This window comes from Mobula birostris, chromosome 5, assembly GCF_030028105.1.
Source record: "Mobula birostris isolate sMobBir1 chromosome 5, sMobBir1.hap1, whole genome shotgun sequence".
Taxonomy (NCBI): Eukaryota; Metazoa; Chordata; class Chondrichthyes; order Myliobatiformes; family Myliobatidae; genus Mobula; species Mobula birostris.
This window is the reverse complement of record NC_092374.1, coordinates 193937815-193952140: the sequence shown is the minus strand read 5'-3', so window position 1 is coordinate 193952140 and position 14326 is coordinate 193937815. Positions and strand designations below refer to the sequence as shown.

The following is a 14326-nucleotide window of genomic DNA, read 5'->3' as shown; positions in this document are numbered from 1 at the left end:
CCCTGGACTGAAAGAGCAGAGGGGAGATAGCCATTGCAAAGAGGTGATGGGAAAGGGCTGAGGGCAGTTAACAGGTGGATCCGGGTAAACAGGGGCGATAGGCAGATGCAGGAGGGAAGGGTGGAGGTAAGGATGGAAGCTGGGAGGTGACAGATGGCTGAAGATGGTGGACTCTGATGGAGAGGAAGGTGGAGAATGGAAATGAGGGAGAGAGGTGTGGAGGGTAGATAGGAACAGTTGGGGAGGGGACCCAGCGGGAGGAGGGAGTGCGTGATGGGCAGATGGAGAGTGATGGGGAGGAGGTTGTTCTTCTCAGTGGTGACTTGGGATTGAGGGAAGCCAGCTTCCACTTGGCCTTGTGACTGAATACAGGCCTCTCAGACCATGGGGCAAGGTGGGATGGCTGGCTGGGTCACCAGCACAATGCTGGTCATCCCCCACACTCCTAACGCAAGTCAGCACTGTATTCCAAATGTGACTGAAGACACAGGGAAGTCCACCCAGCCCCTTATGCTACCAAACTTGCATTACCTAGGTTACTGACGGTTGGAATCATAGCATCCACCCGGTGATTGGCGGTGGACTGTCTTGCTGGTGGGATTACGGTTCCCAATTCTGGCGGGGCGGGAGCGCGTGGCTTTAGATCCGTGTGGAGCGGAGTTGTGGTTTTGGAGCCTAGGGAGAGAGAAACAGGTTAGGGACGGCATGAGGAAGAGCAGGTAAGTCACACTGCATGCAAAGTCCCTTCAGCCCACCAACTCGCTACTGACCACGAAGCATGCATTTACACAAACCCACACTTCACTCTCCCATTTCTTATCCACTCCTTCCCCACTGCCACCAATTCCACTTCTCCCTAACACGACGTTGACAATTCACGGTGGCTGATTAACCCACACGTGTCACACATCTCTGAGATGTGGGAGGAAACTGGAGCACCTGGGAGGAAACTGCAGAGAGTTGCCAGGAGAGGATGCAAACTCACTCAGACAGCCGCAAGGAGCATAGCAAATGGTTGCAGACACAGCAACACAGGTAGACACACAGAGACACGGACAATCACACAGAATCTCGGATGGACGCACTGACACAGAGACACACACAGCACACACACAGACCAATATTCCCTCTCATTTTTTTTTAAAACAGCTGCATGGATCAACCGTTGCTCTGAGCAGGAATTTTTTTTTTAAACAAATGGCCTGAAAACTACTTGGTACTTTAATAAAATATTATATAAAAGAATATTCCAGCTGTGTGGCAACAAAGGCTATGTGCACAGGGGCACTTCTGTTACTGCGCGACCACGCATCTGTGCAGCTTAGAGGGCACACTGACAGACACAGAGACACATACATACACACACTCAGACACAGACAGATGGGTGAGGGGTGGAAGGAGGAAACTAAACCCCCCCCCACCGCAACTTCATCTCAGGTCCAAACCCCACTTTACCAGAGGTGCTGGAGAATGAAACAGGGACTCGGCTACAACTTGGTTTCCCAGCCTACAGGCACTGTGGAGGTGGGGAGGGGGGGGTGCTGAACACAACAGTAATAGTGCTCAGGGATCTGATGGTGTGGCGCGGGGACAACACTAGGGAGAAGGCTGAGGGCAGGGTCTGGTTAACCGATACCTTTGCTCCACCTGCCACTTTCATACCCGAGACAGATCAGGGGTGAGCCGAGAGCTCACCGACTAGCAGAACAGGCTCGACCAGTCAATCCCAGTCTAGCCCGGGCCTCACCTCCTGTCCTGTCCCCCCACCCAGCGCCGCAGGAGATACCTACCCAGGCGGAAGGTGACCTCGCTGAACATCATCCAGGCGTCAGCGAAGTAGAAGTTGCAGCGCACCACCTGGCCAACCCGTTGGTTTAGAGGCACCTTGACGAAGCGGGCGCTGGGGTTCTTGTCATCATGGACCATGGTGTAGCTGACAGGACCCGGATCCCAGGAGCCAGTCACACTCTGCTTGAAGAAGCATTCCACCTTTCGGAACACCTTCACGTGGTAGGTGAACATATTGTTGCAATGGATCTGGGAAAGAAGCGCCGACAGAGAGAGGTTAATTGCAGGATTTAAAAAGAAAAAAGTTTTTACTTTACATTCAGAGAGTGGCAGGTGCTGGTAGTGGAGGCAGAACAATAGCGGCATTTAATAACAGCTTAGATAGGCTTAAGAAAGTGCAGGGAATGGAGAGATATGGACCTTGTGTAGGCAGAAGGGATTAGGTTAGATGGGATAACATCATAAGCCTGTTCTGGTTCTGTACTGTTCTAAAGTTCTGAAGTTTTTGTCACAGACACATACAGCATGCCAACATGCCCTTTGGCCCACTGAATTCCTGACAACCTTCACTAATCCCTTTTTAAAAAAAAATTCTCCCCTACATTCCCATCAACTTCCCCCAGCTTCTACCACCCATTTAACACACCAGGGCTAATTAACCCACTGGCCTGTGTGAAGGACTGGCCTGCACGCCTCGGGGCCGTGCGAGGGATCAGAGTGCCAGAGGTGGGGGAGTGGGGTGGGTGTGCGGGAACCCCTCTGTCACAGGGTTAACATGCGAATTCCACACAGACCCTGCTGGAGGTGAGAATCAAGGCCGGGTCACTGTGTGCTAGCTGCACCACTCTGCTCCCTGGCGTTAACTTATCCAAATTAAATTTTGGTTTGATATTTTGTTTGTTGATAGATTTTACTTACTGATCATTTTTACTTTTTTTTAAAATTATGTGCATATTATTCAGATGCTTCTAAATCTTTCCAGAGTAATAGAGAAATAGAGATTAGGCCCTTTGGCCCATTGTGTCCATGCTGGCCATCAACGACTCAGTTACACTAATCCCGAATCAGAATGAGGTTTAATATCATATCAATGGCACATGTCGTGAAATGTGTTGCTTTGCAGCAGCCGTACATTTCAATACATAAAAAAGTTATGCTGCGATAAGAATTATCTTTTAAACTCCCTATACCGACTATCTTGCTGGCAAATGTAATCTCTGGTGGATAAAATCAGAGCTGGGGTACTGAATCAGGGGGACATTAGGACCGCATGCATCCTTTGTTTCCTGGTTAACCCCTTCTGTTCCGGATGTAGCGATTCAGATCGACAGGTTTACTATGCACCGACAGAATAGGTCGATATAGAGTCTCCCAAAAGCAGAGGTAGAGGAGTATGCCTCGTGATCAACTCTTCCTGATGCACAAATATATCAATGCTGTCCCAATTCTGCTCACCTTTTTACCTACCAAGGGAGTTCTCTGGGGTGATTTTGGTAGCAGTTTACATTCCACTTCAGGCCAATGTCAAGCAGGCTTTAGATGATCTGAGCAATGGGATCAACATGCACGAAACAGCGCACCCTAACACCCTCACTACCGTTTTGGGAAGTTTTAACCAGGCCAGTCTGAATAAAAATCACTAAGCAACTACCATCAACAAATCACTTCCAATACCAGAGGAAACAACACACTGGACCATTGTTACACCACCATCAAGAATGCCTATCATGCTACTCCACGCCCTCACTTCAGGACGTCTGATCACCTGGTTGTATTTCTACTCCCTGAGTATAGGCAGAGACTGAAGACTGCAGCACCAGTAGTGCGGACCAAGAAGGTATGGACAAGGGAAGCACAGGAGCACCTACAGAATTGCCTTGAATTGGGGGACTGGCTGTATTCAGGGATTCATCTTCGAACCTGATGAGTATGCTGCAGTTGTGACTGATTTCATTAAAACCTGCGTGGATGAGTGCATGCCTACAAAGACTTAATGTACATTCCCCAACCAAAAGCCATCACCTGCTGAAGGCTAGATCCGTGGCATTCAAGTCTGGCAACCCGGGTCTGTACCAGAAAACTAGGTATGATATGCGGAGGGCTATTTCAAGGGCAAAGAGACAATTTTGAACAAGGTTGGAGACAACACGGATACATGCCAACTCCGGCAGGGTCTACAGGACATTACTTCCTACAAAGCGAAACCCAATAGCATGAATGGCAGCGATGCTTCACTACCAGATGAACTCAACAGCTTCTACACCCGGTTTGAAAGGGAGAACACAACTACAGCTGTAAAGATACCTGCTGCACCTGATGACTCTGTGATCTCCGTTTCAGAAGCCGATATTAGGCTGTCTTTAAAGGGAGTGAACCCTCGCAAGGTGTAAGGTCCCAATGGAGTAACTGGTAAGGCTCTGAAAACCTGTGCCAACTAACTAGCTGGAGTATTCAAGGACATTTTCAATCTCTCACTGCTATGGGCAGAAGTTCCCACTTGCTTCAAAAAGGCAGCCCTTATACTAGTGCCTAAGAATAATAACGTGGGCTGCCTTAATGACTATCACCCGGTAGCACGCACATCGACAGTGACAAAATGCTTTGAGAGGTTGGTCATGACTATTCTGAACTCCTGCCTCAGCAAGGACCTGGACCCATTATAATTTGCCTAACGCCACAATAGATCAATGGCAAGCACAATCTCAATGGCTCTTCACACGGCCTTAGACCACCTGGACAACACAAGTACCTACGTTAGGATGCTGTTCATCGACTATAGCTCAGCATTTAATACCATCATTCCCACAATCCTGATTGAGAATTTGCAGAACCTGGGCCTCTGTACCTCCCTCTGCAATTGGATCCTTGACTTCCTAACAGGAAGACCACAATCTGTGTGGATTGGTGATAACATATCTTCCACGCTGACGATCAAAACTGACGCACCTCAGGGGTGTGTGCTTAGCCCACTGCTCTAGTCTCTATATACACGAGTGTGTGGCTACACATAGCTCAAATACCATTTATAAATTTGCTGACGATACAAACTTTGTCGGTAGAATCCCAGGTGATGACGAGAGGGCGTACAGGAGTGAGATATGCCAACTAGTGGAGTGATGCCACAGCAACAACCTGGCACTCAACATCACTAAGACAAAAGAGCTGATTGTGGACTTCAGGAAGGGCAAGACGAAGGAACACATACCAATCCTCAGAGAGATCAGAAGTGGAGAGAGTGAGCAGTTTCCAAGTTCCTGGGTGTCAAGATCTCTGAGGATCTAATCTGGTCCCAACGTATTGACGTAGTTATAAAGAAGGCAAGACAGTGGCTATACTTCATTAGGAGTTTGAAGAGATTTGGCATATCAACAAATACATTGAAAAACATCTATAGATGTACTGTGGAGAGCATTCTGACAGGCTGCATCACTGTCTGGTATGGGGGGGGCAGGGGGCTACTGCACAGGACTGAAAAAGTTGCAGAGGGTTGTAAATCCTGTCAGCTTCATCTTGGGTACTTGCCTACAAAGTACCCACGACATCTTCAAGGAGCAGTGTCTCGGAAAGGCAGCATCCATTATGCAGGACCTCCAGCACCAGGGCATGCCCTTTTCTCACTGTTACCATCAGGTGGGAGGTACAGAAGCCTGAAAGCACACACTCAGCGATTCAGGAACAGCTTTTTCCCCTCTGCTATCCAATTCCTAAATGGCCATTGAACCCTTGGACACTACCTCACTTTTTAAAAAAATATACAGTATTTCTGTTTTATTCATGTTTTTTTAATCTATTCAATATACTTATACTGTAATTGATTTACTTATTTATTATTTTTATTTTTTTCTCTTCTAGATTGTGTTGCATTGAACTGCTGCTAAGTTAACAAATTTCACGTCCTATGCCAGTGATAATAAACCTGATTCTGACAAATTAAATTAGTAGTACAAAAAGAGAGCAAAAATAGTGAGGTAGTGTTCACTGGTTCATTGTCCATTTAGAAATCTGATGACAGAGAGGAGATTGTTCCTAAAAAGTTGAGTGTTGTCTTCAGGCTCCTGTACCTCCTCCCTGATCCTACATTAAATCTTACATTTGATTCTCCTCACATTCTCAAAAACTTCCTCCCACTCCCAGATTCTACCACACTTTCACACAATAGTGATAATTTACAGCATCAATATAACCCACCAACATATTTTTGGGATATGGTTGGAAAATGGAGGACGCAGAGGGAAACCCTGGAGAATGTGCAAACACCACACAGACAGCACCCGAGGCCAGGATTCAACCTGGGTCTGCAAAGCTTCAAAAACTTTTTATGACACAAACTGTCCAAAGATCCGTTATGTAAGCTTTGTTTCCCCTTTCCAAGGGTCTTTGCAAAAGGATTGCCTCTGTGCTACGTCCTCCAAATCAGAGTCACAAGACCAGAGTGATATACCTGGGTCAAGGTGTTGCACTTTAGGAAGACAAACGAGGGTAGGACATTCACTGTGAACTGTAGGGCCCTGGGGACTTCTGTGGAACAGAGGGACCAAGGAGCACCTGGGACAAGTTTCACTGAAAGTCACAGGTAGACAGGGTGGTGAAAAAAGCTTTTGGCACACTGGCCAAAAACATAAGAAATTCTGCAGATGCTGGAAATCCAGAACATCACACATAAAATGCTGGAGGAACTCAGCAGATCTGGCAGCATCTACAGAAAGATATAAAGAGTCTACATTTCGGGTCAAGATCCTTCATTAGATCTATCTTCTCAGCCTGAAAATCCAACTAATTATTCCTCACCATAGATGCTGCCTGAGCTGCTGAGTTCCTCCAGCATTTTATGTGTTACTCTGGCCAAGCACTGAGTACAGAAATTGGTTTGTTATGTTGCAGTTGTACAAAATCTTTGTGAAGCTGCATCTTGTGTTCAGTTGTGGTCACTCTGCTATTAGGAAAGATGGAGAAAGTTCAGAGGAGATTTACGAGGACATTGCTGGGTCTTGAGTGACTGAGCTATGGAGAAAGGTTGAGCAGGTTGGGACTTTATTCATTGAAGTGTAGGGGACTGAGAGGTGAACTTATAGAGGTGCACAAGATCATGAAGATGGTGAGGTGTGCCACGGTAGCATAATTAGAGCAATGCTATTACAGCTGTGGGCATCGGAGTTCAGAGTTCAATTCTGACCTCATCTGTAAGGAGTTTGTATGTTCTCCCCACGGAATGTGTGGGTTTCTCTGTGTGCTCCGGTTTCTTCCCATAGTCCGGCAATGACATACCAGTCATTAGGTTAACTGGTCATTGTAAATTGTCCCTGTGATTAGACTCGGGTTAAATCAGAGGTTCCTGGGTAGAGTGGATCTAAGCACTGGAAGGGCCCAATTTCCTCAGTTTATCTCAATAAATATACAAATAAACTGAAGATGGGCCTGACAATGGTGTACACAGCTGAGAGCTAGAAATTAGGAGACAGAGGACATCAGCTTACGGTGAGAAGTTTCAATCTGAAACTGCAGGGGATGGTCAGTGTACGGAACAAGCTGCCAGATTGAGGTGGGTACATTTACAACAACATAGCAGTTAAAGGAACTTTGGACAGGTACATTAAAAGGAGGGTTTGGCAAGATATGGGTACAGGGTACAGCTAGACAGGACTAGGCAGAAGATAAGATTGGCATGGACTAGATCGGAAAGGGCCTGTTTCTGTACTGTAGTACTCTATAACCCTTGGACAAGCACATGGCCAGGAAGGATTTAGTGTGATAGAGGAAATGGGACAAGTTTCAAAGGACATCTTGGTTGATATGGAGGTGTTGACCCAAGGGGTTTTATCCACCTCACATGATTCCATGATTTCCCGATGTGAAGAGCCAACCTCGGTTGAAGGCATCACCCAAAGTCGTCTGTCCCTAGAGATTTTGATTGCTCCATCCAAGTCCTCAAGGGGATGAAGAAACCATAAGACCATAAGATACAGGAGCAGAATTAGGCCATTTCATCATGGCTGATCCATTTTTTCTCTCTGCCTTAATCTCCTGCCTTCCTCCCCTGTATCCCTTCATTCCCTGATCAATCAAGAATCTATCAACCTCTACCTTAAATATACATACAGACTTAGCCTACAGAGCTGGCTGATGCAATGAATTGCATAGATCCATCACTCTCTGGCTAAAGAAATTCCTCCTCATCTCTGTTCTAAAAGGACGCCCCTCTATTCTGAGACTGGTCTTAGACAGTTCCACCATAGGAAATACCCTCTCCACACCCACTCTTTAAAGTCCTTTCAACACTCAATAGGTTTCAATTAGGTCATCCCTCATTTTTCTGACTTCCAGTGAATACAGGCACAGAGCTAGCAAACACTCCTCATATTACAAGCGCTTAAACCTGGAATTATTTTTATGAACATCCTTTGAACCCTCTCCAGGTAACCCTCGGCCTATTTTATCATGTGCCTCCAAGTATGCTGAAACCACATCCTTAACAATCGACTCTCAACATTTTCCCAACCACTGATGTCAGATGAACTGGCCCATAATTTCCTTTCTTCTACCTCTCTTCCCATCTTGAAGAGTGGAGTGATGTTTGCAATTTTCCAATCTTCTGGAACAATTCCAGAATCTACTGATTCTTGAAAGATCATTACTAAAGCCTCCACAATCTCTTCAGCCACCTCTTCCAGAATCTTGGGGTGTATACAATCTGGTTCCGGTGATTAATCTACCTTTAGAACTCTCAGATTTGTAAGAATTCTCTCCCTAGTAATGGTAGATTCACATACTTCATGACCCTTGACACCTGGAACTTCCACCATACTGCTGGTGTCTTCCACAGTGAAGAGTGATGCAAAATACTTACTCATTTCATCTGCCATTTCCTTGTCCCCCATTCCTACCTTTCCAGCACTGTTTTCCAGCAGTCTGATATCCACTCTCACCCCTCTTTTACATTTTATGTATCTGAAGCAGCTTTTGGTATCCTCTTTAATACTATTGGCTAGCTTACTTTCACATTCCATCTTCACCTTCTTAATGACTCTTTTAGTTGCGTTCTGTTGGTTTTCAAAAGCTTCCCAATCCTCTACCTTCCCACAAATTCTTGCTCCAATATATATGCCCTCTCATTAGCTTTGACTCCCCTTGTTAGCCATGGGGTTGTGTCATCTTGCCTTTGGAATACTTCTTCCTTTTTGGGATGTATATATCCTGTGCCTTCTGAATTGCTTCCAGAAATTCTCTACTGTCATCCCTGCCAGTATTCTCTTCCAATCAATTCTGGCCAACTCCTCTCTCATACCTCTGTTATTCCCTTTACTCCACTGTAATACTGATACACTGACTTTAGCTTCTTATCCAGAAGTGCACAAGAAAGGAGAGAAGGAAGACTCACAGGTTGTTGGGATACAGACAGAGGGTACAAGACAGTGGGGAAGGGTAAGAGAATCAACCCACAGGTCAGCAGGATACAGGGAGAAAAGTGTATAAGGCAGTGGAGGAAGGAGAGAGGGTCGATCCTGCAGGTTGGACAGACACCATTAGACATAGAAGCAGAAATATACCATTCTGCCCATCAAGTATACTCTACCATTTGATCATGGCTAATTTATTTTCCCTCTCAACCTCATTCTCCGATCTTCTTGTAACCTTGGATGCCCTTACTAATCAAGAACCTATCAAGCTCTTCTTCAAATATATTGGACCTCCACAGGTTCACCTCCCTCTGACAAAAGAAATTCCTCCTCATCTTTGTTCCACGGACCTCACCTTCATGTAGTCGAATGTGCTGAGCTGGTCAAAGAAGAACTCGATCTGCACGTGATCACGGCCCAGCGTGCTGTTCTGCCAGCCCACGTAGTCGTAGCCAGGCCAGACCCGCAGCTCATGGCTCTGGGTGAAGTCATCTAGCCCCAAGACCCCGTCCGTTAGCTGCCCCAGGCCTCCGTAGTGCAACCTGGCAAGGAGGAATGGGGTGAGAATGGGATGCAGCAGAGGGAACTGGTGAAGGCATGCATGGGTGGGTAGGCTGGTGCAGGGGCAGTGATGTGTGCGTTTTGGCTACGGATCAGTTGTTGCCTCGCTTGATGGAGCAGCAAGCTTGAAGGGGCTGAATGTTTTCCTGCACTTCCAGGCTTTAATGCAGCCCCCCACCCCCCAAACATTCCCTCAGCACTCTGTGTGGGTGTGTGCATCAGTGAAGGGAGGAGGGAGACGAGGGGTGAACCTAAGAAATAGGAGCAGGAGTAGGACATCTGGCCCAACAAGCCTGCTCCGCCATTCAATAAGATCATGGCTGATCTGGCCATGGACTCACCTCCACCTACTTGCCTTCCCCCCCCCCCCCCCCACCATGACCCTTAGTTACCCTACTATGCAAAAATCTACCCAATATTGTCTTAAATATATTTACTGAGGTAGCCTTCACTGCTTCAGTGGGCAGATAATTCCACAGATTCACCACTCTCTGGGAAAAGCAGTTCCTCCTCATCGCCATCCTAAATTTAATCCCCTGAACCTTGAGGCTATATTCCCTAGTTCTTGTCTCACCTACCAGTGAAAACAACTTTTCTGCCTCTATCTTATTTATCCCTTTCATAATTTCATATGTTTCTATAAGATCTCCTCTCATCCTTCTGAATTCCAGTGAGTACAGTCCCAGGCGACTCAATCTCTCCTCATAGTCTAACCCTCTCATCTCTGGAATCAACCTGGTGAACTTCTTCTGCACTGTCTCCAAAGCCAGTACATCCTTCCTCAAAATAAGGAGAACTTCACACAGTACTCCAGGTGCGGCCTCACCAGTACCCTGTACAGTTGCAGCATAACCTCCCTGCCCTTAAATTCAATCCCTCTAGCAATGAAGGCCAATATTCCATTTGCCTTCTTGATAGCCTGATGGATCTGCAAACCAACCTTTTGTGATTCATGCACAGGCACTCTCAAGTCCCTCTGCACAGCAGCATGCTGCAATGTTTTACCATTTAAATAATAATCTGCTCTTTCATTTTTCCTTCCAAAGTAGATGACCTCGCATTTACCGACATTGTACTCTATCCTTGCCCACTCAATTAACCAATCTATATCTGCCTGCAGACTCCCCGTATCTTCTGCACAATTTGCTTTTCCACTCAATTTAGTATCATCAGCAAACTTAGATACTTAGGTCCCCTCCTCCAGATTGTCAATGTATATTGTGAACATTTGCAGGCCCAGCACCGACCCCTGCAGTACACCGTTCACTACTGATTGCCAACCAGAGTAACGCTCGTGTTTCCCAACTCTCTGCTTCCTGTTAGTTAATCAATCCTCTATCCATGCTAATACATCACTCCCAACTCTATGCCTCCTCATCATATAGAAAACTCTGTTATGTGGAATGTGTCTAGGTCTCATTTACACACCTTCGCATGTATGGTGCGTGTGTACACGCGTGGCCATCGCTTGCACTTTGTTTACAAGGGCTCGCTTAGCCAGACGAGCTTCTGAGTCCATTACCAACCACATGCTTGTTTTGGTCCGTTCCTGCTGGTATGCGTCTCAGAGCAATGCACAGGCCTGTGACACGTCTGTTCGGGTGTGCGTTTGTTTGCATCTGTACTTGAGTTCACAGGTGTCTGCGTACACATGTGCGCCTGCGTCTGCATATCCCTGCGTGCCTGTGTATCGTAGAACTCTGATAACCTGTCAGCCTTGATACTTTAGACAGACTTGCAGATTTTCCATGCAGAAAGGGAGGTGACTGTCGGCATTTCCCGATGGAACCCCATTCCCACAGTCCCGACCCCTATCCCTACCTTCCGATCCGGCTGCCATCGTACGTGGAGTCATTGAGGTTGACCGGGAGCAGCCCTGACACATTCATCACCTGGCCCATAGGGACCTTGTACGACTTCAGGCCATCTGTGGGGAGAGGGGAGGGGGAGGGGGAAATAGTTAGTGCAGGCTGTTTTATAAGGGCTATGTTAGGGTTCTGGTTTTGTACGAGTTACAGTAAGGGTGTTCGGGTTCTGATTTAATAAGGGTTACGGTAGAAGTGTTAGGATTCCTGTTTTATAAGGGTTATGGTAGAAGTGTTAGGATTCCTGTTTTATGAGGGTTATGGTAGAAGTGTTGGGATCGCAAACAACAGAAATTCTGCAGATGCTGGAAATTCAAGCAACACACAAAGTTGCTGATGCAAGTTACAGTAAGGGTGTTAGGGTTCTGATTTAATAAGGGTTACGGTAGGAATGTTAGGATTTCTGTTTTATAAGGGTTACGGTAGAAGTGTTAGGATTTCTGTTTTATAAGGGTTATGGGGGGGGTGTATGGTTCTGGTTTTATAAGAATTATGGGGATGTAGGATTCTGGTTTTAACAGTTACAGATGTGTGTACGGTTTTGGTTTTGTGAGGGTTATGGGGTATAGGGTTCTGGTTTTAGAAGAGTTAAGGGCAGGTGTATGTTCTGGTTTTATAAGGGTTAACAGGGGGTGTAGGGTTTTGATTTTATAAGGGTTATGGGGTATAGGGTTCTGGTTTTAGAATGGTTAAGGGCAGGTGTATGTTTTGATTTTATAAGGGTTATGGGGTATAGGGTTCTGGTTTTATAAGGGTTAACAGGGGGTGTAGGGTTTTGATTTTATAAGGGTTATGGGGTATAGGGTTCTGGTTTTAGAAGAGTTAAGGGCAGGTGTATGTTCTGGTTTTATAAGGGTTAACAGGGGGTGTAGGGTTTTGATTTTATAAGGGTTATGGGGTATAGGGTTCTGGTTTTAGAAGAGTTAAGGGCAGGTGTATGTTCTGGTTTTATAAGGGTTAACAGGGGGTGTAGGGTTTTGATTTTATAAGGGTTATGGGGTGTAGGGTTCTGGTTTTAGAAGAGTTAAGGGCAGGTGTATGTTCTGGTTTTAGAAGGGTTATGGGGTATAGGGTTTTGGTTTTATAAGGGTTATGGGGTATAGGGTTCTGGTTTTAGAAGAGTTAAGGGCAGGTGTATGTTCTGGTTTTATAAGGGTTAACAGGGGGTGTAGGGTTTTGATTTTATAAGGGTTATGGGGTATAGGGTTCTGGTTTTAGAATGGTTATGGTTGGAATGTAGGAGTCCTGATTTTATAAAGGTGTTTGTAGTGCCGTTGATGTCTTTTTTCAGAGATACCGTTGGGGTGTCGGTGTTTGGTGACGATGTTGGGCCGTGTGTCTGAAAAGCTGCTCATGCTCACCTTCCCAGGGGCAGCCATAGAGCTCCACCCTCATGCACACACTCATCACGCGGTCCGCCATTGGGTAAAAACGCACATAGCGGGCGATGATCGGAGGCCCCAGGTCCTTCAGGATCACATCGTAGGGGTTTGAGTTGCCTGTGATCACCTGGATGCAGGGGGTCAAAACCAGGAGGTTAACCTGTCGCCAATCCGACGATTTGTCCAAGCTACTGACGGCGGAGATATTACCACAGCAAGGGTCAAGGCTGGAAGAGACTGGAAGCCCCTCTCTGGGTTGTGTGACCACTTACAGTGGGCTTCTGGATACTTGAGGCTTCGATAACATACAGATAATTCAGTAACTTAGCTATGTGCTACATATATTAATGAGAGTGTCGGGGAAACGACTAGTATGCTTGCAGATGACAACTGAATTGGTGGCTTGGCAGACAGTTCAGATGGTTGCCTCAGGTGAGGATCGAATCAGGTGAGGACAGTATAGAAATGCTACACTCTAGAGAAGTTCACAGAATCATGAAGGGCACAGGCTTTTTCCCAGGGCTAGCGTGTCCAAAACTAGGGAGCACAGGTTTAAGGTGACAGAGAAAGCCAAGTGCAGCATTAACATTCATTTCAAGAGGACAAGAATATAGAAGCAAGGATGTAATGATGAGGCTTTATATAAAAAAAATTGGTGAGACTGCTTGGAGTATTGAGAGCAGTTTTGGGTCCCATACCAAGAAAGGACATGCTGGTACTGGAGAGGGTCCAGAGGTGGTTTATGAGAATGATCCTGGGAATGAAAAGGTTAACGTATGAGGAGTGTTTGATGGCTCTGGGCCTGTACTCGCTGGAGATGAGAAGAATGACAGACGATCTTACTGAAAACTACCTAATATTGAAAGGCTTAAATAGAGTGGATATGGATAGGAGGTTTCCAGTAGTGGGAACTTTTAGATCAGAGGGTACAATCTCAGAACAGAAGACTGTCCCTTTAGATCAGAGACGAAGAGGAATTTCTTTAGCCGGAGGGTGGCGAATCCTCGATGGCCGTGGAGTCCAAGTCATTGGGTGCACTTAAAGCAGAGGTTGACAGGTTCTTGATTGGTCAGGGCATCAAAGATTATCAGGAGAAGGGAGGAGAATTGAGTTGGGAGGGTTAATAAATCATCTATGATGGGATGAATGGTGGAACAGACTGATTGGCTAAATGGCCTAATTCTGCTCCAATGTCTTACGGCTCTTATGACCGTACCCCTTCTCTCTCTCCCCCTCCCTCCCATTTCCCTCTGACTCCACCCTGTCTGTATCACCAAAGACTTCCCTCCTTCCATTTCCACCCACCACACTTCAAAGGATCATTTATTATCGAAGT

General features: G+C 46.2%; 1 protein-coding gene across 10 annotated transcripts in view; it reads right to left on the bottom strand.

Moving 5' to 3' along the window:
- The window catches only part of LOC140198189 (discoidin domain-containing receptor 2-like), a 147121-nt gene that overhangs the window by 27290 nt on the left and 105505 nt on the right, over positions 1-14326 (bottom strand). For all 10 annotated transcript variants that reach the window (XM_072259201.1, XM_072259204.1, XM_072259208.1 and 7 more), the window contains exons 5-9: positions 12970-13117; positions 11565-11670; positions 9538-9724; positions 1791-2037; positions 532-675 (exon numbers count right to left, since the gene is read on the bottom strand). In XM_072259201.1, coding sequence (XP_072115302.1) covers positions 532-675; positions 1791-2037; positions 9538-9724; positions 11565-11670; positions 12970-13117 — 832 coding nt within the window. The remainder of the gene's footprint in view (positions 1-531; positions 676-1790; positions 2038-9537; positions 9725-11564; positions 11671-12969; positions 13118-14326) is intronic.